The following is a 26,501-nucleotide window of genomic DNA, read 5'->3' as shown; positions in this document are numbered from 1 at the left end:
GCCACTTGACCATGGTGTATGATCCTTTTAATGTGTTGTTGGATTCTGTTTGCTAGTATTTTGTTGAGGATTTTTGCATCTATATTCATCAGTGATATTGATCTGTAATTTTCTTTTTTTGTAGTATCTTTGTATCTTTGCCTGGTTTTGGTATCAGGGTGATGGTGGCCTCCTAGAATGAGTTTGGGAGTGTTCCTCCCTCTGCAATTTTTTGGAAGAGTTTGAGAAGGATGGCTGCTAGCTCTTCTCTAAATGTTTCATAGAATTCACCTGTGAAGCCATCTGGTCCTGGACTTTTGTTTGTTGGAAGATTTTTAATCACAGTTTCAATTTCATTACTTGTGATTGGTCTGTTCATATTTTCTATTTCTTCCTGGTTCAGTCTTGGAAGGTTATACCTTTCTAAGAATTTGTCCATTTCTTCCAGGTTGTCCGTTTTATTGGCACATATTTGCTTGTAGTAGTCTCTTAGGATGAATTGTATTTCTGTGTTGTCTGTTGTAACTTCTCCTTTTTCATTTCTAATTTTATTGATTTGAGTCCTCTTCCTCTTTTTCTTGATCAGTCTGGTTAATGGTTTATCAATTTTGTTTAGCTTCTCAAAGAACCAGCTTTTAGTTTTATTGATCTGTGCTATTGTTTTCCTTGTTTCTATTTCATTTATTCCTGCTCTGATCTTTCTGATTTCTTTCCTTCTGCTAACTTTGGGTTTTGTTTGTTCTTCTTTCTCTAGTTCCTTTAGGTGTAACATTAGATTGCTTACTTGAGATTTTTCTTGTTTCTTGAGGTAGGCTTGTATAGCTATAAACTTCCATCTTAGAACTGCTTTTGCTGCATCCCATAGGTTTTGGATCATCGTGTTTTCATTGTCATGTGTCTCTAGGTATTTTTTGATTTCCCATTTGATTTCTTCAGTGATCTGTTGGTTATTTAGTAAAGTATTGTTTAGCCTCCATGTGTTTGTTTTTTTTACGTTTTTCTCTGTGTAATTCATTTCTAATCTCATAGTGTTGTGGTCAGAAAAGATGCTTGATATAATTTCAATTTTCTTAAATTTATTGAGTCTTGATTTGTGACCCAAGATGTGATCTATCCTGGAGAATGTTCCATGCACACTTGAGAAGAAAGTGTAATCTGCTGTTTTTGGATGGAATGTCCTATAAATATCAATTAAATCTATCTGGTCTATTGTGTCATTTAAAGCTTGTGTCTCTGTATTAGTTTTCTGTTCGCATGATCCGTCCACTGGTATAAGTGAGGTGTTAAAGTCCCCCACTATTATTGTGTTACTGCCGATTTCATCTTTTATAGCTGTTAGCAGTTGCCTTATGTATTGAGGTGCTCCTATGTTGGGTGCATATATATTTATAATTGTTATATCTTCTTCTTGGATTGATCCCTTGATCATTATGTAGTGTGCTTCCTTGTCTCTTGTAACATTCTTTTTTTTTTTTTTTTTTTTTTTTTGCGGTACGCAGGCCTCTCACTGTTGTGGCGTCTCCCGTTGTTGAGCACAGGCTCTGGACGCGCAGGCTCAGTGGCCATGGCTCACGGGCCCAGCCGCTCCGCGGCATGTGGGATCTTCCCATACCGGGGCACGAGCCCATGTCCCCTGCATTGGCAGGCAGACTCTCAACCACTGCACCACCAGGGAACCCCATTCTTTATTTTAAAGTATATTTTATCTGATATGAGTATAGCTAATCCAGCTTTCTTTTTATTTTCATTTACATGGAATATCTTTTTCCATTCCCTCACTTTCAGTCTGTATGTGTCCCTAGGTCTGAAGTGGGTCTCTTGCAGACAGCATATATATGGGTCTTGTTTTTGTATCCATTCAGCAAGCCTGTGTCTTTTGGTTGGAGCATTTAATCCATTCATATTTAAGGTAATTATTGATATGTATGTTCCTATGACCATTTTCTGAATTATTTTCAGTTTATTTTTGTAGGTCCTTTTCTTCTCTTGTGTTTCCCACTTAGAGAAGTTCCTTTAGCATTTGCTGTAGAGCTGGTTTGGTGGTGCTGAATTCTCTTAGCTTTTGCTTGTCTGTAAAGCTCTTGATTTCTCCATCGATTCTGAATGAGATCCTTGCTGGGCAGCGTAATCTTGGTTGTAGATTCTTTCCTTTCATCACTTTAAGTATATCATGCCACTCCCTTCTGGCTTGTAGAGTTTCTGCTGAGAAATCAGCTGTTCACCTTATGGGAGTTCCCTTGTATGTTATTTGTTGTTTTTCCCTGGCTGCTTTCAATAATTTTTCTTTGCTTTAATTTTTGCCAGTTTGATTACTATGTGTCTCAGCGTGTTTCTTCTTGGTTTTATCTTGTATGTGACTTGCTGTGCTTCCTGGACTTGGGTGGCTATTTCATTTCCCATGTTAGGGAAGTTTTCTACTGTAATCTCTTCAAATATTTTCTCGGGTCCTTTCTCTCTCTCTTCTCCTTCTGTGACCCCTATAATGTGAATGTTGTTACATTTAATGTTGTCCCAGAGGTCTCTTAGGCTGTCTTCATTTCTTTTTATTCTTTTTTCTTTAGTCTTCCACAGCAGTGAATTCCACCATTTTGTATTCCAGGTCACTTATCCGGTCTTCTGCCTCAGTTATTCTGCTATTGATTCCTTCTAGTGCAGTTTTCATTTCACTTATTGTGTTGTTCCTCTCTGTTTGTTTGTTTTTTAATTCTTCTAGATCTTTGTTAAACATTTCTTGCATCTTCTTGATCTTTTCCTCCATTCTTTTTCTGAGGTCCTGGATCATCTTCACTATCATTATTCTGAAATCTTTTTCTGGAAGGTTGCCTATCTCCACTTCATTTAGTTTTTTTTCTGGGGTTTTATCTTGTTCCTTCATCTGGTACATAGTCCTCTGCCTTTTCATCTTGTCTATCTTTCGGTGAATGTGGTTTTTGTTCCACAGGCTGAAGGATTGTAGTTCTTCTTGCTTCTGCCCTCTGGTGGATGAGGCTATCTAACAGGCTTGATGGGAGGGACTGGTGGTGGGTAGAGCTGACTGTTGCTCTGGTGGGCAGAGCTTAGTAAAACTTTAATCCACTTGACTGTTGATGGTTGGGGCTGTGTTCCCTCCCTGTTGTTTGTTTGGCCTGAGGCAACCCAACACTGGAGCCTACCTGGGCTCTTTGGTGGGGCTAATGATGGACTCTGGGAGAGCTCACACCAAGGTGTACTTCCCAGAACTTCTGCTGCCTGTTTCCTTGTCCACATGGTGAAACAGAGCCACCCCCCCATCCCCGCCTCTGCCGGAGACCCTCCAACACTAGCAGGTAGGTCTGGTTCAGTCTCCCCTGGGGTCACTGCTCCGTTCACTGGGTCCCGATGTGCACTCTACTTTGTGTGTGCCCTCCAAGAGTGGAGTCTCTCTTTCCCCCAGTCCTGTCAAAATCCTGCAATCAATTCCCACTAGGCTTCAAAGTCTGATTCTCTAGGATTTCCTCCTCCCGTTGCCAGACCCCCAGGTTGGGAAGCCTGACGTGGGGCTCGGAACCTTCACTCCAGTGGGTGGACTTCTGTGGTATAAGTGTTCGCCAGTCTGTGAGTCACCCACCCACCAGTTATGGGATTTGATTTTACTGTGATTGTGCCCCTCCTACCATCTCATTGTGGCTTCTCCTTTGTCTTTAGATGTGGGGTATCTCTTTTGATGAGTTCCATTGTCTTCCTCTTGATGATTGTCTAGCAGCTATTTGTGATTCTGGTGTTCTCGCAAGAGGGAGTGAGAGCACGTCCTTCTACTCCGCCATCTTGGTTCCTCCTCTTTTTCATTTTTGTGATTAATTTTCTCCCAGCTTCTCATTTGTCTTATGATTTTATTTTTGTATTTCTGAGTCTTTGTTTTTATTTTAAATATAATATATATGTTCCTTATAACAAATTCAAGCAATACAGATAGACATAAAGCACAAAGCAGAGAGCAGGATAACATGGTATGCAAAAACCTTCCTGGATTTAAACCAACACATCCTCCCCTTTTCATGCCTTCTCAGTTTGTTTATAGCATTGTTTAAGATTGTGTGTGTATCTGTGTCTTTTCAATAGAGATTTTCATTTCTCCAGGATGGTGTGGTGTTTTGGATTTAAAGGAGAAGAGAAAGGGAGGCTTGTTGCCTCTGTTGAATTCCCATGCCCCTTCTGCCTAAAATCAAGAGGAAATCGCACTGATCTAGAACTTACATGGAAAGTTTAGCAAAGTATTTTGGTGACTGAAGGGACAATATGAACCGACCCTTTGTTTCAGACATGATTTGTCCAGTTGTCTATAAAAACAAATAGCAAACTCATTAAAAAGTATTAGGGAGGGGCTTCCCTGTTGGCACAGTGGTTAAGAATCCGCTTGCCAATGCAGGGGACATGGGTTCGATCCCTGGTCCAGGAAGATCCCACATGCCGCGATGCACCTAAGCCCGTGTGCCAAAGCCACTGATCCTGCACTCTAGAGCCTGTGCTCTGCAACAAGAGAAGCCACCGCAATGAGAAGCCCACACACTGCAACGAAGAGTAACCCCCACTGGCCGCAGCTAGAGAAAGCCCACATGCAGCAACAAAGACCCAATGCAGCCAATAAATAAATAAATATATTAAAAAGTAAAGTATTATGGAAATCTATATTAACATAACTTTATTCATACAAGTTCGTCTGCAAACACAAACCCACCAAACAGCTGTTTCCACAAGAAAGCATTAATGGACCTTCTAATACTAATCTCTACAATATCATACAATGCATTGTTTTCTGCAATCAAGGGACCACTCTAAAACTTGGCAGGTACACAAAAGCAGATATAGGGTAGCTTTTGGCTGCTAGTATTTGCTGGTCTTTGTTTTCTTTGTGAGGAGATGAAAGGGAAACAAATTTGTCCGAACGACCCAGATCAACAATTTTTTACCTAGGTTCAAAACCTCCATACATTTGCTAATATGATGAATTTTGTTTGTATTGTTGAGGTTTGTATTATGTCTGCTTAACTGAGCATATAGTATATCAGGTCCCTGGACACACACAATGAGAGCCATTGTAGTCTGTTTTTGTGACTGCAGGTATAGAACTCCCTCTTTTTCTTCCTCCCTCCCTCCCTCTCTTCCCTCTCTCTCTCCTTCCTTCTCTCCTTCCCTCCTTCCTTTCTTCCTTCTTTCATTCCTTCCCTCCCTCTTCCTTCCTTCCTCCCTCCCTCTCTTCTTTCTTTCTTACTTTCTTTCTTTCTTCCTTCCTTCCTTCCTTCCTCCCTTCCCTTCAGGGACTCAAGGTCCAGGAGTCTAGGCAATAAATTTTCCTAACCTTTTCCCCTTTTCCCAGAACAGTAAATATAACTTCTTTGTTGAAATGGTAGACTTTGCCATTCACTTATTCATTCATTCTATAAGCATTTATAAAGTAATTTTTATATACTAGCTGTCTTTTAGTCACCAGAGATACAGAAATGAACAGAATACAGGTCTCACCTTTGAGTCCCTTCCGGAGGACAAGTCTGAGCTACAAAATATTATTGCCAGTGATGTCAAACATATTATAATATATATAAAGGAAAGAACCAGGATTTGTAAAAAGTGGCTAAGAGAACTCACACATAGAACTGCTACGTACACATGGGAGATGATGTTACAGTTGCAAGAAAATTTAGGAGGCTGTATAAAGTTTATTTAGATAGACAAGGCAGGGACAAGTATTCTAGAAAAAGGAAACAGTAAGTAAAAGAATGAAGCACAAAAGAATTTTCCCCTTTTTTCTTTCTCTGTCCTCTCATTCGCTAAACTTTCTTGCCACTTTCTTTCAATCCTGTCATTTTAAAAAACTGACCCATCAAACAATAGGAAGTAAGTTTTAGTGTATATAAAACTTCTCAAAATGCTCAGAAGAAGGATGCCCTGGAACTATAAATATAAATAAGTAATTTATAAAATATCATTGGGTTAATGGATTAGTTTTTCAGGAATCATATTTTAATTTTATGAAAAATGTCTCTAATCTGTGGAAAGAAAAAAGAAGAGCATGCACTCAAAGATTTATGTGCAAGGATGTTTAATGTCATATCATTTATAATAAAGAAAAATGGGAATACCTAAATTCTAACTTGAGACAACTAGTTATGTAAATTACACATATTAATATGTGACATAGAGAGATATATATTCTTAACTGAAATGGTTACAAAAATCTGCAAAGTATGGTTTCATATTTGTATAGAATTATATATAGAGAGAAATCATCAGAAGCATATACTATACGTGAAAAAACAGTATTTTTTCTAGGTTCCAGAATTGCAGTTCATTTTTATTATTTCTTCCCATATTTTCAATACTGTCTATAATGAACATGTCTCATTTTGTAACCATAAGAAACCATGTCTCATTTCGTAACCATTTTGTAACCATGTCTCATTTTGTAACCACAGTAAATTTCAGCTGCAGGGGTTGGAAAATAAAAATATCCCTTAATAGTTTAATGGACTTACAGAATTTCAACTCTAATTTTTGGTTTCTAAATGAAAAGTCTAAGCTAAATACAAAGAATGCCTGCTTGTCTCATAAAGGAGAGCCATGATATTGGATTTTAATCTATTGGATAAACGTTTGAAAAAACTAAGGGAAACTGTTATACAGATTCAAGCACTTCTGCTTGCAATCAAAGTGTCAAATATTTTATTGCCTTCAATTTTGAATAAACAACTTTTAAAAGCATAGCACATAATTTGAATTAAACGTGTTCACCTTTGGATGAACTTTAAGACATAACTTTAAAAGGTTTCTGTGATGGATAATTAAGATTGAATTATTATTGGTTTAAGGAGTATTTTTTTGTATGCTACTCTTGTACTACAGTTTAGCAGTCAGATACAGATTAGCATTTATCAATCAAGGTGACCTTTGCTCTGTCAGTAATGTTGCCTAGAAATGGGCTATCAAAATTTGTCTTTGTTAGCCCCTGTTCTGATTTTAAAAGTAAAGTTCTAACATTTTAAAAGTTATTCTCTTCTTTCACAGATGACAAATATGTGATCAGTGAAGATGTGATGTATTCATTTCTTGAAAATCATAGTACTAACTATATTTCTTTGTCATTAATTATGTGTCAGTGTCACACAGGTGTTGAGGGAGGTATAATTATGAGAAGTTAATTAGGCCAAAACAATTAGAATGTAATTTCTTTAAAAGATAAGTTCTTTTTCAATAATGTTATGAGTATGTGGCATAATGGTTAGAAACTTATACCTGAGTTTGAATTCTGACTCCATTACTTACTGTTTATAATGTTGGGAAATTACTTAAACTCCCTAACCTTAGTATCCCTCTTTGTAAAACAAGAGTCATTGTACCTACCTCATGAGGTTCTTGGGAGAATTAAGTGCCACAATCCATGAGAAGCATTTAGTACCTTGCATATAGTAAACGCTCAATAAATCTTAACTAGCAATACATTTCCATAGCACGTTTGCCATCTAATATAGAAAGAAGCATAAAGCCCTCCATTTATGTTTTGATTCTTTTATTCCATTATGTGCTTACAGAATATCTTTTCTCACTCTTTTGTATGCAATGTACTAACCAGAAAAGGTAAGACATTAACATTCTCTGGCAAGTTTAAAAGCTCTTGTGATTTTTCTCAAGCAGTTAGATCTGGGCTATAAGATTTAACATTGTCAAACCATCCAAACTGAACTTACTCAATATGGGACAGTTCTGAGTATGATACTCAAGGTTCTGAGAATGTGCTCCTGGATTCTGCAGCAATGGAATCTTTTCCACCAATTAAAACAAAACAAAACAAAACTTTAGCCTGCCCTAGAGATCCATTCTACTCTTCTATTTGTTTTATATATTGTGTGCACAGAAAATTTTATTTGGGAAAAAAAACTTACCCTAACCTCCACTCCACACCATAATAAATAAATTCTATACTCTGGTCTAAGAAACTGCAGTTCAGGTGCCAACTTGAAGCCATTATTTTCTAGGGGGTCCTGAAGCCATAGTGAAGACACCTTCTTTCTTTTATCTGGAATGTTTAGACTGACAAAAAGGATGAGAGCTTTGAAAGCTGTTCTTTACTGATAGTTTTTTTTTCTTTTCTTTTTTTTTTTTTTTTTTTTACAATGCTTTCATGTAGTAAGATAACTGAGATACCAACTTTCAGGAATGAAAAGCTTTCATTTCTATTCTCTCTATCTCAACTTTCATAATTGTCCTAATACCTATCATTGCTTTTGTCCAGGACTCAAATCAGATGGTATTTCAGAAAATATTTATTTTTCCTTTGAGTTTATATGTAAGTCTATTTATTGTCCTTTTTGTGCATAAATATGTAGAGTACCTGTCTTCAAGTCACAAGATGAAGAGAGAAGCTACCAGTTTGATAACTATTTTCTTCTCTATTCCATTTACAATTAAAACAGTGCCTTCTTCTACATTATTAAAGGGAAGAAATGAGACCTGAGTGACTGTACTCTGAGAAATAAATCATCCCAAAGAAGGGAATTCCTAAAATTAAAATCTATACTTTAATATGAAATGAAACTTGGTAACTCAGCATTTATATTTAAGACAAACTTTTTATTGACTAAAAGAAAGGTACTGATTTGAATTTAATATAACAATACACTTCTGGAAATGTCTTATATGAGGGTTATACACATATTCACTGGTAAACTTAGATGTACCCCGTTTTGTGTGTTTACTTTAACAGTTCAAATAACTTTAAAAATATACCTTAAAGGAAATTTAATCATCTAAAACTATTAGGCTCTTTCTCAGTTTCTATGGTTACCAATAACTAGAAGTGGAAATGTTTATAATGAAAACAGATCTTACACCAAATTCTCTCCCTTTCTCCCTCTCTCTCTCTCAGACATACACATACACACACACACACACACACACACACACATTTACTAAACAACATTTATTAGCAAGCAGGCAAAAACCAGTTAATAGAACTTGTATAAAATTGGGTATCTCGCCTATCTCCACTTTGGGTGGAGACAAGTTGGAGGTACTTGGTAAGTATTCAGAGACTGAATTTGTGACTTCACCTTTCATCTTAATTTACCTTCAGAATAAATTATTTAAATGACATAAATAATTTCTTGAAACTAAAATCAAAATGAGTCTCAGTAAAAGTGATAAGATAAAGTACATAGATACCTGTTGGTTAATTGACCTTGTTGCAAGTTTAGAATTACTACTTCTTGTGGCTTTTTCTAAATCATCACATGAATTGTCACACCCGTCTTTCTATCTACTCTTGAGCATCCTCACTTTCCTCCTATTCCTCTCGATATACACACAGTCCTACATCTTGCCATAATTATATACTCAATGTTTCTCTTATAACCTGCCAGAGGAGTCAAGATTCCTTCTGTTTCCATGAAGCTTCTTTCCTTGGTAATAGGTTGAAGCAGCTATCACATAGTCTGCCCAAGATTGGATTAAATATCCTGTTGAATAGTCTTCTTATTGAATTTCCCTGCACAAACGTCTCTCTTGGGGTGTACACAGTCCCATTTCAGAGTTTCTGAGCCATTTCTCCCTTCTTGCCTTTATGGTCTCACTAAACTCTCTTATTATTGCCTTCTGAAAGTTCCTTCTATTTTCTCAAGCCACTTGCATTCTAAAAACTTTTTGTTTCTTTACTATTCTGACTTCCAGCCTTATAATCCCACCCCAAAGTGGTCTGCACATTTTGTTTATACATTATTCATACTAATATTAGGGCAACACTTAGCACATTTAAAATCAAATGGCATATTTGTTCTTAAGTTTGTCTCTGGCTGCTCTGGGTTACTCCTAATCTACATATATATTGTGACAAGGAAAGGAGGAGGGAAATATCTGTGCAAAGAATGCCCACAAAATGAGCCATTTTTCTTCAAGAGTTAAGCCAAATAAACCACAGTTCGCAACTGTGAATTAGAGGAGAAATTGTGTCTGGATTAACAACAGGTTGTAGGAAGGGGGAAAAACGGTTTTGGCATCAAGAGACTTCGTTCTAGTTCTGGGTTTGCAACTAATCGACTGGATGAACTTTCACAATCACTTAAGGTTTTTGGTTATCAGTTTCCTAAGATGTGAAGTATGTAGGTTAAAGCTGAAAATCTATTCAATATTCACTGGCTCTGGCAATCAGGCCTTATTTTTCTTTTGGAATCACCCACCCAGAGACTACAGAAAAAGTGAAGAGTTCTCTTTTAATGAAGAAAAATGTACTTTGATGGGAAAGGCACAGGTTTGAGAGCCTGACACTTCTGAGCTAGAATCTTATTTCTGTCCTCTCCCAGATGTTCTAGAGTGAAGTTATGTAACTTCCTTCAGTCTCAGGTCTGCATCTGTGTAACAAGAATGACAATATTTGAGGACTGTTTTGAGGAGTGCATGAGTTATAGTATGCAAATAACATGCACATAATAGGTGCTCTATGAATGGTAGCTAGTCTTGGTATTGTTGTCAGCTTATTGATCTGAAAGAAGATAGTATTTTAATAGTGAGCGTGACTTGAAGAATTCAGTGCTATAAAGGACTTAGTAACTAGTAGGTTGTTTAAAAATGTCCAACATAGCCATAAAAAAGAGCAAAATAATGCCATTTGCAGCAACATGGATGGACCTAGGAATTATCATACTAAGAGAAGTAAGTCAGAAAGACAAATATCATATGATATCACTTATATGTGGAATCTAAAATAAGACACAAATGAACCTATCTAAGACACAGAAACAGACTCACAGACATAGAGAACAGACTTGTGGTTGCCAAGGGGGAGGGGGGTGGGGGAGGGAAGGATTGGGAGTTGAGATTAGCAGATGCAAACTATTATATATAGGATGGATAAACAACAAGGTCCTATTTTCTAGCACAGGGAACTATATTCAATATCCTGTGACAAACCATAATGGAAAAGAATATGAAAAAGAATGTATATATTTGTATAACTGAATCACTTTGCTGTACAGCAGAAATTAACACAACATTGTAAATCAACTATACTTCAATAAACTTTTAAAAATATGTCCAACACAGACATGCTTAAATGTTTCAAGTGAAAAGGGAAACTTCTCCTCTTCTCCCTTCCAGGTCCACTGTCTGTGTATGTATCTGTCCAGATTTTTCCAAATGTGTAATTATATGTACATAAATATAATTGCTTTCTTTCATAAAAATATATCACATTATATATACTGTTAGATAAAAATACTTGCATGGTGAATGGGAAGGAACAATGACTATTTCTAGGTTTAATAAGAAAACAGTAGCTTTGGGGTAAAACATTAACTGTGACCAAAGTGGAAAGAAGATACCCCCATGTCACTCCAATTCTTTTTACAAGAATTCTGCAGGTGTTGTTTTTATTAGACATTAATCACAATATTTTAAAAGAAATAAAGCTTCACAACTAAAATGCATTTTTCAAAGAATCATGTTGGTTGAGTGAAGTAAAATCATATACACAGTGTCTAATTTGCATGAAGTTTTCTGAGTGTGTGGATCACAAATAAGAAAATAACTCTCCCAGATGCTAGTAGGCCCTTTTCTTGCAAAGTCACTTACTTTCAGCAGCCTAACAAAGTTGCAAGCACAGAGGCTGGTTAGAAAAGGATATAGAAGCTCTGCTGTTATTTGTTACTCCAAGTGCAAACTGACCTAGTTATGGTTGCTATGGATACTATAATTTTGAATTTAATAATGTTCTCTGAAGGAATAGCAATACAGATCCATAAAATGCAGAGCTTGATCTGAATCTCAGCCTTGAAAGCTGAAGAAACTTAGGGAGGCTGAATGGTTTATCCCATGGCAAGAGAGAAACTGGAAGAGTCATGGAGAAATTTCAGAATTCATGAGGCTAATGTTTCTGGATAGTTCAGTGGCCAATGTACTTTTAAAAGTCACTTAATCCATAAAAAATGCTTCTTAGCTTAACTGATTTACGTGAGTCCTTGATACATTTATTAAAAATACACTCTTTCCCCTAGCTATCTACCACTACTGCTTTTCACCTCCAAACTAAGAAAGCACAAGCAGCTGCCTGGAGTCAATATACTGAGCTCTTACAACAAACAGGTTTCTGCACAAATGAAAAACAAGTGAAATAAAAAAGAAAATGCCTTGGAGGTAGAAGAACAAAAGATCATTTCTTTTAACTTGAATCTCTATGATCATTTAATGGCCATGTATTATGAATCTGCAGCCTATAGTCCTGCATATGAAACATGGTACCATGACAGTAAATTTCAATATTCAACTATAATATCAAGATTTTATTTTTCAATAAATGGTTTCTGAATTATTCATATTTACACTAAAGAAACAGAAAGCTGGCTGCTTACAACGAAAATTAAAATTCTCTATAGTACTATCTCATACTTAGAAGCTAGTTAACACCAATTAAGCCCAGATTTTAGGGAATAAAGATGGGAGAAATTGGAGAGAGGGGCAAAAAAAAAAAAATCTTCTGGATTCTCCCTGGAAAATAAGGACAGCTTATCTCGTGTATCGATTGTTTTGACCCAAGTTGCTCTTCTGCTGGAATCACTGTTAGATGTAGTCTGAAGAGCATGGACTGTTGGAAATTTAACCCAGTGCTCTGACTTAGATTCTGGCATCATTAAATAGATGGTTTTCAAAGATTCCACTGACACTTTTTCTTGCTTATGCAGCTGGGTTTGGTCATAACCAGGCTATCTCAGGCACTTGCAAAGATTCTTCCCTTTCCCAAGATAGATTTACCCCCTGACAACCTTGAAAATCTTGTAATGGATGATTCATTACAGCTGAGACAAAGGCCCAACTGTGATCATATATCATTGCTAAAATTACTTCAGTCAAAAGGATAAAAACATTAGAAAGTTTACCTCCTTCCAAACCTCAGCTCCCATCCATTGTTTGCTGACAGGATCATTATGCTGCTGCTTGGTCAGTGCATTGACAGAAATTGTTGCTCTCAGGAAGCATAGAGGTGGGTATAAAAACACACCTACAAGATAACTGGGTCACTATGAACAATTTATAGTTGAATAGGGAGCTCTCAAAACTGGCATTATGGTCATCTCACAAATGCATTAATGACCTCATCTTTGAGGAAGTAATATTCCCTGATTTTCTCCTTTGTCTCCAGATCTATATCCTCCTTTTCTGGGAAAGAAAGTACTAATCAGACAGAGAGAAAAAAAATACTGTGACTCACAGCTAAGCCTCTCCCCATGAATTAGCAGGTTGCACAAGACCTTAAGCTGCTATTCCTGACCCCCACGGCAACAAACATCCATTGATCTCATATTGCTAGTCATGAGATTTCAACAGCTTGAAGAGCTCATAATCTAACAAGTCACAGAATATACACAGCTCCCTCTGCTATGATAGAGGTATGCCGCTATGTGATTCCAGAGGCTAGTGTGAGTGACTCTTCTCAAGGGTCAGAAGGGAAATGTCACAGAAGAGGGGACATTTAAGCCAGGGCTTGAAGGATGAGTAGGACTTCACAGGATGGGGAGAGCTATTCCAAGTAAAAGAAACAGCTTGAATAAAATCAATCCTAAAAGAGACTAGAATATGGCGAATGTGATGGGTATGTATGAGTCAGATTGCATTTTCCAAAGACAGCCACAGCACTTTCTCCCCTTCTGTAAGCTTTTCTCATAACATGACTTTGATACTCCTCCTGTTGAGAAGGTAGGGTCTGTGTTTCCTCTCCTTGAACCTGGGTAGGCTCTGAGACTAGGTTGGAAGTGACACTATGTGACTTCATAGGATATGTCTTAAGAGTGGACACTCTCCCCTTTGCAGCCCTGAGCCACAGTGTAAGCAATCTGACTTCCCTAAGGCTGCCATGCTGGGAAGGAAGCCCAAACTAGCCATGTGGAGAGATCAAAGAGGCCCTGAAATCACATGAGAAGAGAAGTCTGCCTGGTCAACCCGCGGCTGTTCTGACTGCCTGCTATTTCACCTCCTGCCAACATCTACCTACAAGGACATGAGAGACCTGAGCCAGAACTGCTTGGCTGAGCCTTCCCTTCATTCCTGACCCACAGAAATTGTGAGTGCTAATACAATGACAATCATTGCCTTAAGCAACAGTTTTGGGGGTGATTTGTTATTCAGCAATCAATAACTAGAATAGTAAGTAATCGGAAATGAAACTAGACAATCTGATTGAAGCCTAGAGAATGTTTAGATTTCCTTCTACATGCGGTGGGAAACCATCCATCAAGCTTTTTCATCTGAAGAATGACTTGATCTGATTTATGGTTTAGAAAGGAAATTCAAGAGGTATTGGGCAAGATGAATTGGAGTAGAGAGACACTGGAGACAAGGAGAATGCTTGCAGGAATTGTCCAAGTTTAACTGTGCATGAAAATCACTTGAGATGTTGATAAGATTTCAGATCCCTCAGATTCATCCCAAAGAATAAGGGATAGGTAGTGAGAATTGTTCCTAGATGCCTCTAATGCTGAAAAGTGCATGTGTGTACTTGCTGTATGTCAGGCAGTATGCTGGCACTTTACATGTAGCAAAGTGGCTAAGACCTCAGGCTTTACTATAAAAGAAAGGCCTGAATTTGAGTCTTTACTCCATTATTTATGAGTTGTGTCATCTTGGGAATATTATTCAACTTCTCTGAACCTGTTTCCAATTTTGTAAATATGGATATGATTCTTCCTTCCTCACTATTTTACCTAGGTATAATCCTTATATATAGTAGCTACCTAATAATAACAAATTATTGCAAACTTCTTCAGAAGTGTTATTCCCACGTGTTTCAACTTCCTTACCTCCTTTCATGAAGTCCCTTCCATTGTGGCTTATACCTCTACCCCGTTACTGAAACTGCTTTTGAAAAGTTTGTAAATGACCAACGTTGTGCCAAATTCAAAGAATCATTTTCTATTTTCATTTTGTTTGGCCTTTCAGCAGACTGACTACTCCTTCATTTTGGAAAAACTTGCTTCCAGACTTCTGTGATGCAACATTCTCCTGCTTTTTTCCCACCTCAATGGCTATTCTCCCTGCTTTGCTGGGTTTCCTCCAACCCTACCTTCAAACTTAGAGTTCTTCAGGGCTTGATTTTGGTCCTTCTCTTCTGGATATATTTTCTTCCTAAATGGTCTCATCAATGCATGGTTTTAAATATTATATATATTATGATGACTCCCAATTTTTAATCTAACATCTAAATAGTGACACCAAATTTACAAATCCAAAGTCTACCTGACATTTCTCTTGAATATCTTACAGCCATCTTAAACTTAGTCTATTCTTAAATAGAATTCTTGACAACCCCACCAAACTTCCTCTTCCTCTTATCCTTCTTTCTTCCTGTTTTAGCATATAGCAACAATATCCTCTCAATTAGTCACTATTAAAACCTGGAATTCACCTTTCATTCCTCTTCTTACTCATTAGCCTCAATCAACTATATACAAGTTTTGTCAGCTCAACCTTTAAGATGTATTTGAATCCATCAGCATTTCTCCATCTCTACCACCACTACCCTAGTCCAAGCATTTCTTGCCTGTACTCCTATAATAAGTTCCTAACTTAAACTAGTAAGTTCTTTTCCTTCCTCCAGTCCAATTTATTTATGACTATATTCAAGAGATGTGATTTCTGTTTTGGAATTAGGAGTTTTACAACCTAATAGCACTGGATCTTAGAATCTGGAAATCATATAATGCCAGACCAGAAGAAGATTTATGTATCATTTACTCCACACCCTACATCAATAAGGATAGCCTAGGTTTATGTTGAAGTAGTAAAAAAAAAAGAAAAATACAGCCCCAAGTCTCAGTAGCTTAAAGGAGCAAAGAATTATTTCATGCTCAAACTACACAACCATTATGGGGTGACTGGGGCTCTGCTCCAAATCATCCTCCTTCCAGGACTCATCCGCTGCCTGGAATCTTGCCAGCCACCATGGGCAAGGGAAAGAAAGCTGTAGCAAATCACACACCTGTTCTTAACGCTTTTCCAGAAGTAACACATATCACTTAAAAAAAATTTTTTTATTGGAGTACAGTTGCTTTACAATGTTGTGTTAGTTTCTACTGCACAGCAAAATGAATCAGCTATACGTATACCTATATTCCCTCTTTTTTGGATTTCCTCCTCATTTAGGTCACACATCACTTTTAATCAGTTTCTTTGGCTAAAGCAAGTTACACGGCCACACCTAAATTGAAAGGGTACAGGGCAGTGCAGCACTCTGTGAACATATTCAGTGAATAGCACTAATGGCTAACTCATTATTAACTTTTGCAGATGAAGAAATTGGGACTGAGAGAAACTAGGTCACTTGTAATGTCATGAAGCTGATTTAGCCAAAATTAAAACTGAGTCTTGGATTCACTACCTAGTATTTTTTAAAATAATGAGCCATGAACTGCTTGCTCTTTACTTCCAGTAAAATTAACTTAAGAGTCTTAATATCAATATTTTATTAAGTAACATAAAATCCTTGTATGGACATACTTTTGTACCTCTGTCATAAAATATAAAACAGACAAATTAGAAGCCTTGTTCCTCCAGTCTCATTCATATTCTAGAAAATGCCTCAGTGACAAAACACCCAAAATCTTTTTAACCCAGCTGTTTTTATTGGCAGCAAATGTAAACCATGTTTTATGCTGGTGATTCTAAACACATTGGCTTGAACTGTGTCAAATACATAAGCAAAGGAACTGTGAATTCATTTTATACCAAGCACTCTCTGTTGAATTCCTTAGAAATGTACTGACAAGAATTCCAATTAATAGTGGCTTTAGGACAGGAGGTTCTTTTTTATCCTCTTAACAGAAACTCTAAAGGTGGATGGCCACTAATATTGGTTCAGTAGCTCAATGTTATCAGAGCCCATGGTTCTCTCATCTTTTCTTATGGACACAGGTGGCTGCAACTGCTCCATGCATTACACCTGTGATCAAGTTTGGACAAAGGGGGAAGGTTGAAACCAGCTGTTTCTACACCTTTTATTAGACAAGCAAAAGCTTTCCCAGAACCAACTCCTACCCTCATTCTAGCAGACCACCACTGAGGTCTCATTTGCCAGGACTAGGATTACATGGCCACCTCTAGTGACAACAGAGACTAGAAAATGGACACAAAATTATCATTATGATTGGCCAAGACTAATGTTACCCTGAACAAAATAAGGGTCTGTTGGCCACGAATGGCATGGAGTGGGAGGTGGTAGGAATGAATACTGACAAAACAACTAACGAGGTCTGCGCCATTCACTGATTGATTAAAAGGTGGTTTTGAAAGAATTTATCTATTCTTTTTAAAGTTAACATAGAAACTATTGTGAATATATTGAAAAATATATTTACTACTGAATTCATGGTAGCTATATTATGTATCTTCTCAATTGATGAAGTTTCTAAAATATAATAAAGCTATTACAGTCAGTTCTGCTATAATGCTTGTTTTGAAAACATAAGTTTGTTCCAACAAAACTGTAATATTAGGGAACTGTTTGAGCATAACACAATTTCACATTTGCTTATGTGTGATTTCATCTACTTGAAACACTAGGTGAATGCAGAAAACTGTACCCAGGTGCCCTGAGCTACAGGGGAGGACACAAAACTCACACGTGAACACCCCTCAAGATTACCAGTGACTTCAGTTCATGGCCTGTGGGACTAGCCACACCCATCCACATCTGGTGATGTACATTTCCATCTGATTTCAAATATCACTTCTTCCATCATTTTATTATGACTCAGAAGCTGTAACCCTTCTAATAACCACTTCCACAAGCAAACTTCAGTGCTTCTTCAACACAAAGTGCCACATTTATTGTAATATTTGTGTATTTCTTAACCATTTATCACATGTAAAACTGTGCTACCATCTTTTTTAGTTTTTTTATATTTTTTTTAAAAAATGGGTCACTGACAAAGTTTTTGAGTGCTCTAACCCTAACCCCATATTTCCCATAAGTCCTGTATTTTTAATTGCACAATTTTGCAGTAGTACTATATTTAAGAGTATATGTCTGTTAGTAACCAGGCAAATACACACAAACATATCATATACATATATGTATATATAATATTAGAATACAATTGAGACATTTTTAATGTGAATCAAAAAAGCTGATTTTACATCGTCGCAGAGAATGTGCCTTGAAAAGCATTTATTAAATGTATTTGGGAGGACTTGTTAAAAAAAAGAGAGACTATCAATTATATTAAATACAAGCCATTCAATATGCCAAGCTATATATAGGTGTCTCTATAGTGGGTGAAGATTTGTCATTTATCTTCTAATTATGCAAATTGTATTCAGCCCACACATCCTGAGTTGGAAAAATGGTTTTTCCCTCTTTTTCCTCATTTATAAACCTTGTCTAACAAGAGTTAACCATGATTCAGAATGGGCAGCACAAAGCTAGATTCTGGCAGTCCCACTGCAATAAAAAAGAATCTATTTTCCTCGTCAGGGTCTCTTTTCTTTAACGAGGGCATACAAAACACTTGGCACATTCCCAGAGCTTCTGAGAATTTTCCCCTTGAGAAATCTCAGTAAATACGAGGAAAAACAACTTCAGAAAAACTAATGAAAGGCCCATCACTATTTGCCTTTCTACCCTCCTCCCCACCCCCCGGGCCTTTCCACTGTCTGGAGTCTCTTCTCAGTTTCAAACATTTTCCCTCCTCTTATTTTCCTAAGGTGAGCTGCCTTTCTCGTGCACTCCATCTGCGAAAGGGTCGGGAAAAGAACTTACAGAAATCACACCCTGGCCCAGTGCTTATTTTCCCAAGGATCAGGACCCAGAAGGACGGGGTTGGGACTGAAAAGACTAATTTCAGGCTAGGGCAGCACGTGGAGAGCAAGAAATCGGAGAGGCTCTAGGCCTTTCCCTCCTCTCGCGCCTGCCGCGAGCCCCTCTCCAATGCAAACCCTTGTTTCCTCAGGAATGCGGATCAGGGTTTGGCGAGTACGTTTTTAGCAAATACTCTCTGAATGTTCGGTGTTTAAAGGCGGAAGCACGACTTTGAGGGCGCACAGTAATCCTTAAAAAATGACCCTGTCCCCACTGTTGTGATGCAAATGCAAGCTCTCATGGCTCCACACTAGCTCTGCGGTCACGTGTGGGTGACTCTGGCTGAGAGTCACACCCGAGCCCCGTCTGGCTCGGGGCAGCAGAACAGCAACGCAGTGTCCCAGCGCACCTGTACACACCCAGCGGCCCACACTAAACCCATAAGCCGCAGGGTACACACACGCGCGCTTCCCCTCCTCCCGCCTCACCTTGTTCGCTTTCCTTTCCCCTGACTCCCAGCCCTCGGCCCACACAATGGGATGTTTGTTTGCTTCAGCAGCATGTTGCAGCGCAGTCCCTGCTTTGCCTAGCTCGGTTCGGCAGGTCTCTCAGGTAACAGGTGGCAGCTTCCCCTGTTGGATTCTAGGTATAAAAAAGAATGACCTCATAGGGGTGGAGCCCTGGGACTCCGTGGAGGTGGCAGTCACAGCTAGGTAACCCTGGAGTGAAGCCGGTTGGTTAGAAGGGGGCAGTTAAGCTCCTCAGGCTGGCGGCTTTAACATTTACCCTGAGGCCCTTTAGCAGCCAGCCATTGCCCGCTGGCCCCTAGAGCTGGTCTCTGCCTCCGATGGAGCCCAAAGAAGCCCCCGGGAGAGAAACTATGGGCACCAGGAAGAAGAGTCTGCCCTTCCCGAGGCCCAGGCTCTATATGCTGGAGAGAAGGAAGACTGACCCTGTGGTTGAGAGCAGTGTTCCTGGGGACCACTCTGGTACCTTGACGAGGAGCCAGTCTCACAGGACCGAGTACAGCCAGAAATTACAAGGTAACCTACAAGAAACCCATGGCCCTGGTTCCTGCCCTCCCAGATCTTTTGCTCTTACTCTTCCACTTGCAAAGGAAGCAATTAAGGCAGAGGAGAAAATCAAACATTACCTTCCTCTATAAGGAAGAAAGTAAGAAAATAAGAAAATGAAAGTAAATGTAATTCACAAATTGTAGGAGAAATTTATTATGTACTTCCATAGTTAAAAAGCCAATTCTGGGGCTTCCCTGGTGGCGCAGTGGTTGAGAGTCTGCCTGCTGATGCAGGGGACACGGGTTCGTGCCCCTGTCCGGGAAGATTCCACATGCCACGGAGCGGCTGGGCCCGTGAGCCATGGCCGCTGAGCCTGCGCATCCGGAGCCTGTGCTCTGCAATGGGAGAGGCCACAGCAGTGAGAGGCCCGCGTATCAAAAAAAAACCCAAAAAAGCCAATTCTGAATTATTCTTAATATTGCCATGTCTTTTTTTTTCCTGCTACATCCCTCTTTCCTCCTCCCTCCTGCACCCAATTTAAGATGTGGGAAGCACTAGAAAGCAAATGATTTAGAAACCTACAAAAGATAGTTTATCTCAATAGACAGGTGTGAGATGTCATACCAGGAGATCTATCTAGGTAATTGTACTGAACTGTGATTGTGGTTATCTTAAATAGGGGCCTGAAACTACAATTATGTCTGGGAAAATAAGGGATGTTATAGTCATCGGATAGTATAATAGGATTTCTTGAAAATCACATAGCTGTTCATTCCTTTAGAGTGAATTGAATAACATGCAAATATGGTAAGAGATGTTTAGCACGCTTAGATTGAATGACTGTTGAGGAAGTAACTTCAGTTATTTTGTGATGGTCGTAAGATAATTGGCACAGTTATTATAACATGTCCTGTTTCAGGCCCTGAATTGCTATCCCTTCCCATCCACCCTCTCCTTTACTTCTCCCTTTCTCTCAAAGGTCATTTGTTCTAGTAAACATCATTTTGATGTGGATGCTGTGCAACGTTTTAAGTAGCCACTGCAGTACCTGTTATGTGATCCCCCAGAACCTGTCTCTCCCACTTTGAGGCACACTGTGTTTAAGCCCTCATAATCCTACCATGAGCTGTCATTCCGTATTGAAAAACTACAATGAGGCTAGAGAGACCAATGGCACAAGCTTGTACTTAGAAGGTCTCTTTCCTCAAAAAATGTGCTTGGACTTAATGATGCAACTTAATTAAATTAAGTAAGTTAAATGCATTTAAATTAAATCTTTAAAGCTTCCTACTATGAGTTAATGCTTTTTAAAAATCCTGATAGCTCAGGATTAAAATGCAAAGTCAAGTCTTGTCCTTAAAGATTGTTTTTTTTTAATGGGGAAGGGGTATTATTTGAGCTTTGAAATTAATTTTATCAAGGCCACGTATAAATTGGAAAAAATGCAAATTTTAAAGTCACGCATATTTGGTTTCCAATCCTGGCTCTTCAATTTACTACCTATAAGACTGAGCAAATCACTTAAAATTTCTGAGCTTCAGTTTCTCTATCTGTGAAAATAGGATAATGATACTTACCACACAGTGTTATTGGGAGAATGAAATTAGATAAGTACATGAAACACCTAGAATATTGGCTGACACATGGCATGTGCTCCATAAATAGTAGTTATTTTTAATTTTAGGAATGATGGGTACCATAATGTTAGAACAGGACTTGCCTTGTGTTAGCCCAAATGTACTAATCTACTAATCTGTTTCAACTCTTTTCTGTCTTTTGATGAAGAGACCACAAATAAGAAATTCAGGAAAAGCCTACTGCTTTATCCCTAATAACATGCTTCTTCTTTCCGAGATTCACTAATTCAGCATCTTTTTGATCCAGATTTTCCATTAGTAAAATAAAAATGGGAATACTTTTTGTTATTCTCTTCCTAAACTTAGCTTTAAAAAAAATAAGTCTGTGGCCACAGAATACAGTAGATATTTGTTGGTTACTTTGCAGAAGACTTCAGGCTTCTTACGTACTCCACTGGATTTGTGGTTTTCCTGTGCTCTGTTGGATCCTGTCTCTGAAGGTGGAAGGAAAGACGCAGGAGTTAATCCATGGTCCTAGACCTGACTGTGCTGGAGAAAAATCATCAAGGAGCGTAGAGGGGCACATCAGAGCTGTAAAGATAGGCTGGCCTCCTGATAAGTAACATTTTAAAGATGTAACTCTTAATAAAGTCCAAGGCTGATACCTAATGCCTAATAGAGCTTTTAGTATGATTCTTCTGTAACTGGTTTAGCAACAATAGAAGGCATTTTCTCATTAATGTTGGAAGCAATCAGTTCTGTGGTTTTCACTCTCTCATCTGTACTCTACCCTTTATCATGCAGATGAGTCCTAAATCACCTTAAGAGGCTCTTTATTATTGCAATGCCAAGAGTTTTTCCTCTGCCTACCTTGGAACTGGCAGTTCCCTGGGAGGCACTGAATAAAGACCTGAGCTAGTTAGAGCCCTCAGACAGATGGCCCTAAGGTCACAGTGTGCTTTCCAATACTGGAAAGCAGACTCAAATTATTTAGTTGGTTGTCCTTCAGTGCTGTGTTGCTATCTGAGTAATACAATTTACTGTTCTGTCTCTGGAAGCAAGTTCTCTAGGGTTCTGGGAAATGTTACACCGGTCTTCGGTGTCCCTGGGCTCACCTCTTAACTATACAGTTTATCTGTTTCATTCAATTTCTGACCGACGTCACTTTAGTAATGTGAATCCTATGCTGTAATATTTTTTAAATGGTACAGGGGGTGAGAGCTACTAAATTAAACAATAGAACATGATTCTAATGAGAGTATCATAAAATCTTTGTAAAAGATTGTGGTCACATCAATGTAGTCATTCCTACTAAGCCTCAAGTTGCACAATAATAGTTCAGTGCTAGCTACAGTTAGTGGCATCCTTATTCCTTCAACAGGTTCGTTCAGTTAACTGGCGTTTATTGAATATGTTATACGGTGAGCAAAAACCAGAATATGTGCCAGGAATAACAACTACAAAATCATTAAGAAAAAGTGTCTGACCTTTACTCCAAAGGGGCCTGAAGTAAACAAATACCTCTCGTGCAGGCGAGAGGTAGACATGGGATCAGGGCATCTGCAGAAGGAGGAAATGGTCTATTCAGGATTGGGTGGAGAGGTTGTCAGAAAACATTGTCGTTCAGAGATGATAAGTGGGGATGGGGTGGAGGTGCAGAATGGGGAGAGAAGGGTATTTTAACATCTTCACTGGGCTTATCTCTGTCTGAAATTATGTTGTTTGTTTCCTTATTTATTGTCTACTATTGACCCATTTCCCCTCCCATCTCTCACGCCCACCCCCACCAGTCCATGAAAGGCACCCTATCTTTCTCGTTAACTGTTCCATCTTTGCCCTTGGAATCATGGCCAGCACACATGAATAGGATTAGTGCCCTCATAAGACACGAGAGATCTTGTTTCCTCCCTCTCTGCTCCCTGCCATGTGAGGATTTGAAAAGTCTGACATCTGTCCACCAGGAAGGGGGTCCTTACCAGCACCTTGAACTTTGATCTTGGACTTCTCAACTGCAAAAACTGTGAAAAACAAATGTTTGTTGTTTAAGCCACCCCGTTTATGGTATTTTTGTTAACAGCAGCCCAAATCAACTAAGATAGTTGGTCAGTTACTTTTATCCTCTATGGCCACGCTAAGCTTCTGGTTAATTTTTTGGCCAATGCATATTTTTGCTAGTGTCAGGTGAAAGAGTGAGAGTGGGTGGGTTAAATATCCTTACAGCTGCAGATAACAAAACAAAAAATCACATCTCCAATTCATGTTAGGTCTGTGATATTTTCTTTTTTGCAAAGGCTATCATATCATTTTCATTATGAAAGGATTGATTGGTTGTTTTTATGAAATCCTGAAATGTTCTCACTATGGTGACAATAAATGAACCACTCTCCTGCATGGACTTTATAGGGAATAAGATATTTTGCAGTATGAGGACAAATGGCTCAAAGACGAAGTTAGACTTGGTCAGATTATGGGAACAGTTAATTTGTAATGATTTTTAATAATACAAACTAATCTGTAAGTAAGGAGGATGAGCTGTTAACACTGGAAGATTTGGTGATTTTTGTTCAAGGGGTAATGAAGGGTGGAATAAAAGTAATTGTCCAGCTGTTCGTGCATGGTTCTCTCCTGGTGCTATGAGTCCTTTTTGTTCCTGCCTGTTCTTTGAGTACTGTAAAAGTAACTCCTTTACCTGCCTTTAGTGAAACGGGAAGTACTTGGATCAGTAATGTGACCGTTAACAGTGTAAAGGCACTGTTAAAGCTAATTAACTTCTCTCTCGTTGCATGCATAGAAACCCAAAAGAAGCATGATATTTTACTTTCTTTCTTTTCCAGTAAGAGTATTTTGCAGTTTTTAGAGGACACATTGGATCAAATAAAGTGAGTCCCAGAAATCAAGAAAGTTTGAGCTATCTCACTACTACCACATTGTGATGGGAAAATTTATTCCTTCCATATTTAACTGATGTACCTCTAGATATAACTTTTTTTAAGGTAGCAAACACAGCTTCTAATTCTATTTTTTGTCCATAAAAATGATGGGTTTATCAAAACACAAAATGAGAAATCAAGAGGGAGGGATGAGCTAATGGAAGAAAGGAAGGAGAGGAAGAGGGAGAGAGAAAATTCAGATGTGCTAAGCACAGATAGAAATGAACCTTAAAATAGTGATATAGTTGGGAAAAAGATGAGTGAGAGAAAAGCACTCAAGCTACATTCATCTTTGCTTCTGTTGATACAGGAAAAGGGAAAACGGTCTTTTTATAGAATTACTTTTTCTTGATACCCTAATCATATTAACTTCAGTATTTTTGTGGATATTGATTTCCTGGTGATGGTGGATTATTGCAAGAATTGCTAAACTTGTCAGCAGTATCACCCTGAGCACCAGGCAAGACTTGGCTTCAGGTGGAGCTTTAGAGCGCCCCCTGTGGCCCCCTCTCCACCAAGCAGGTGAGGAGTCCTTGGGGCCAAGATTCCTGGCTGCCTGCGATCCTTAACCTCATTTCTAGACTAAGTTCAGGGCATCTGGGACCATGGAATTTTCTGTTCAACTGGCCCTAATCACTGCCACCAAGGCCTGTTGGGACCTCTTCCCAATCCCTTTCTCCTTAGGTCAGACTGTGGTTGCTGGTGGGCACACCCTTTGGCTCCAGGGCCAGTTGGTTATGGAGGTGTGTCTGGAGCTCGATCATGCTGGGGTGTTCACACCATGCCTACCAGGCCCTTTGTGGGTGGAGGAGCTGGTAGAGGGAAGGGTAGGGATACAGGCCTCATGACTGGGGAGAGGGATTGTGCCCAGGGCCTCCTGCTAAATTTTGGCATGAAACTCTGAGGGACCTGAGAGATCTAATTTTGAACTTGGCTTTCCAGATTGTTATGAAGGTATATTCATCAAGATGGAAGGATATAACATATTTTATTTAACAGTTTGCCAGCTTGACTTAAAATTTTTAAATATGTAGATAAGGTATGCAGCCTCTGTTTATACACTTGCTCCAGGCCCAAAAAGGAGGCTACTTATGACTGTTATCTACATTCAGGATATAGCCTTCCTTTTATACTAGGTTGTGGAAAGAGGAAAGGAAGGGAAGCGGAGGGAAGGAAAGACATCGTGACTGTCATCCGCCAGAAGCCGTGTCAGCCAGGGGCTTTCACACATTGTTATTTGATCCCAACACCTTTTCATTTGGGGTTTTATAGTTGAAAAAAATAGGTATATAAAGGAGAAATGACTCTCCCTCTACCCTCCTACATTCAACAGCTGGGCCTATGAACTAAACAAACAATAGGCAGCTTAACAGGAGAAAAAGTATACAAGGGTATTCATTTTGAATATTACATGCCAGGGAGCATCACAGGAAAAAAGAAGTGAATAACTCAAAAAAGGTTAGGATTAGAGAGCTTATATACTATCTTAATAGGGGAAGGAGAGGAGAAATGTAGGCCACTTAGGGGAGAGTAAATAATTTTAGGAAAGATAATGGGTCCTTAGAAGAATTGCAGGGATACATAATAGTTGGTGACAAAGTCTGTCTGGCTGTGGTGTCACTTCTAGTCTCCTGTCCTGTGAGAGGAGTCAACGTCCCCTGGTTGAGCTCCTTTTGGAGGATCTGTCTCTAGGCAAATAAGGGAGTGCAGAGAAAGCCTCTCCCTTCATTTGCTGCTTTTCAAGTGCTTTCAGCTCAAAATGATCAATGTACCAATGTAACAAATTTGGGGGTGGCATGTCCTAAACTCCTTCAGGTGGTAGAGCTTGGATTTGATCATAGGTGCTTTAAATATTTACAAAATTAAATGCAACTCATTCATTGACTTAGTAAGTATTTTATCTGTAGGGTATATTAGTAATGAGAAGTCAAAGCACTTTCTTTGAGGGTTGCAATACATGTTTTGTGATGTGATGACATTCCTCTGCTACTATGATAAAACTCGACCTGCTAAATTTTTTACTTTGGAATTCATGTTCTTTCTCTGGCATTATTGTGACATGCCTCTGCTGGTGTGTTGTTGCTGTTTAATAAATGCTATTTTTTGGTTTAATTGTCAGGAAACAAAATTACAAAGTTAGGTTAAGAAAACCTGCCCTATTGTAATAGCTTAATCATCTCCATTTCCCACTTCCTTGGATACCTTGACACTATTT

At 38.6% G+C, this 26,501-nt stretch overlaps 1 protein-coding gene across 1 annotated transcript in view; it reads left to right on the top strand.

The window, feature by feature from the left end:
• Window positions 1-19,604: 19,604 nt before the first annotated feature.
• ARHGEF38 (Rho guanine nucleotide exchange factor 38) overlaps window positions 19,605-26,501 on the top strand; it is a gene marked incomplete at its 3' end in the record, with an annotated part of 153,992 nt that continues 147,095 nt past the window's right edge. The window contains exon 1 of the mRNA XM_079713238.1: window positions 19,605-19,806. Coding sequence (XP_079569364.1) covers window positions 19,611-19,806 — 196 coding nt within the window. The 5' untranslated portion in view covers window positions 19,605-19,610. The remainder of the gene's footprint in view (window positions 19,807-26,501) is intronic.

This window comes from Hyperoodon ampullatus (genome assembly GCF_949752795.1).
Source record: "Hyperoodon ampullatus genome assembly, chromosome: 1".
NCBI lineage: Eukaryota > Metazoa > Chordata > Mammalia > Artiodactyla > Ziphiidae > Hyperoodon > Hyperoodon ampullatus.
Note: the sequence above shows the minus strand (reverse complement) of the source record. Positions and strands in the feature narration are given on the sequence as shown.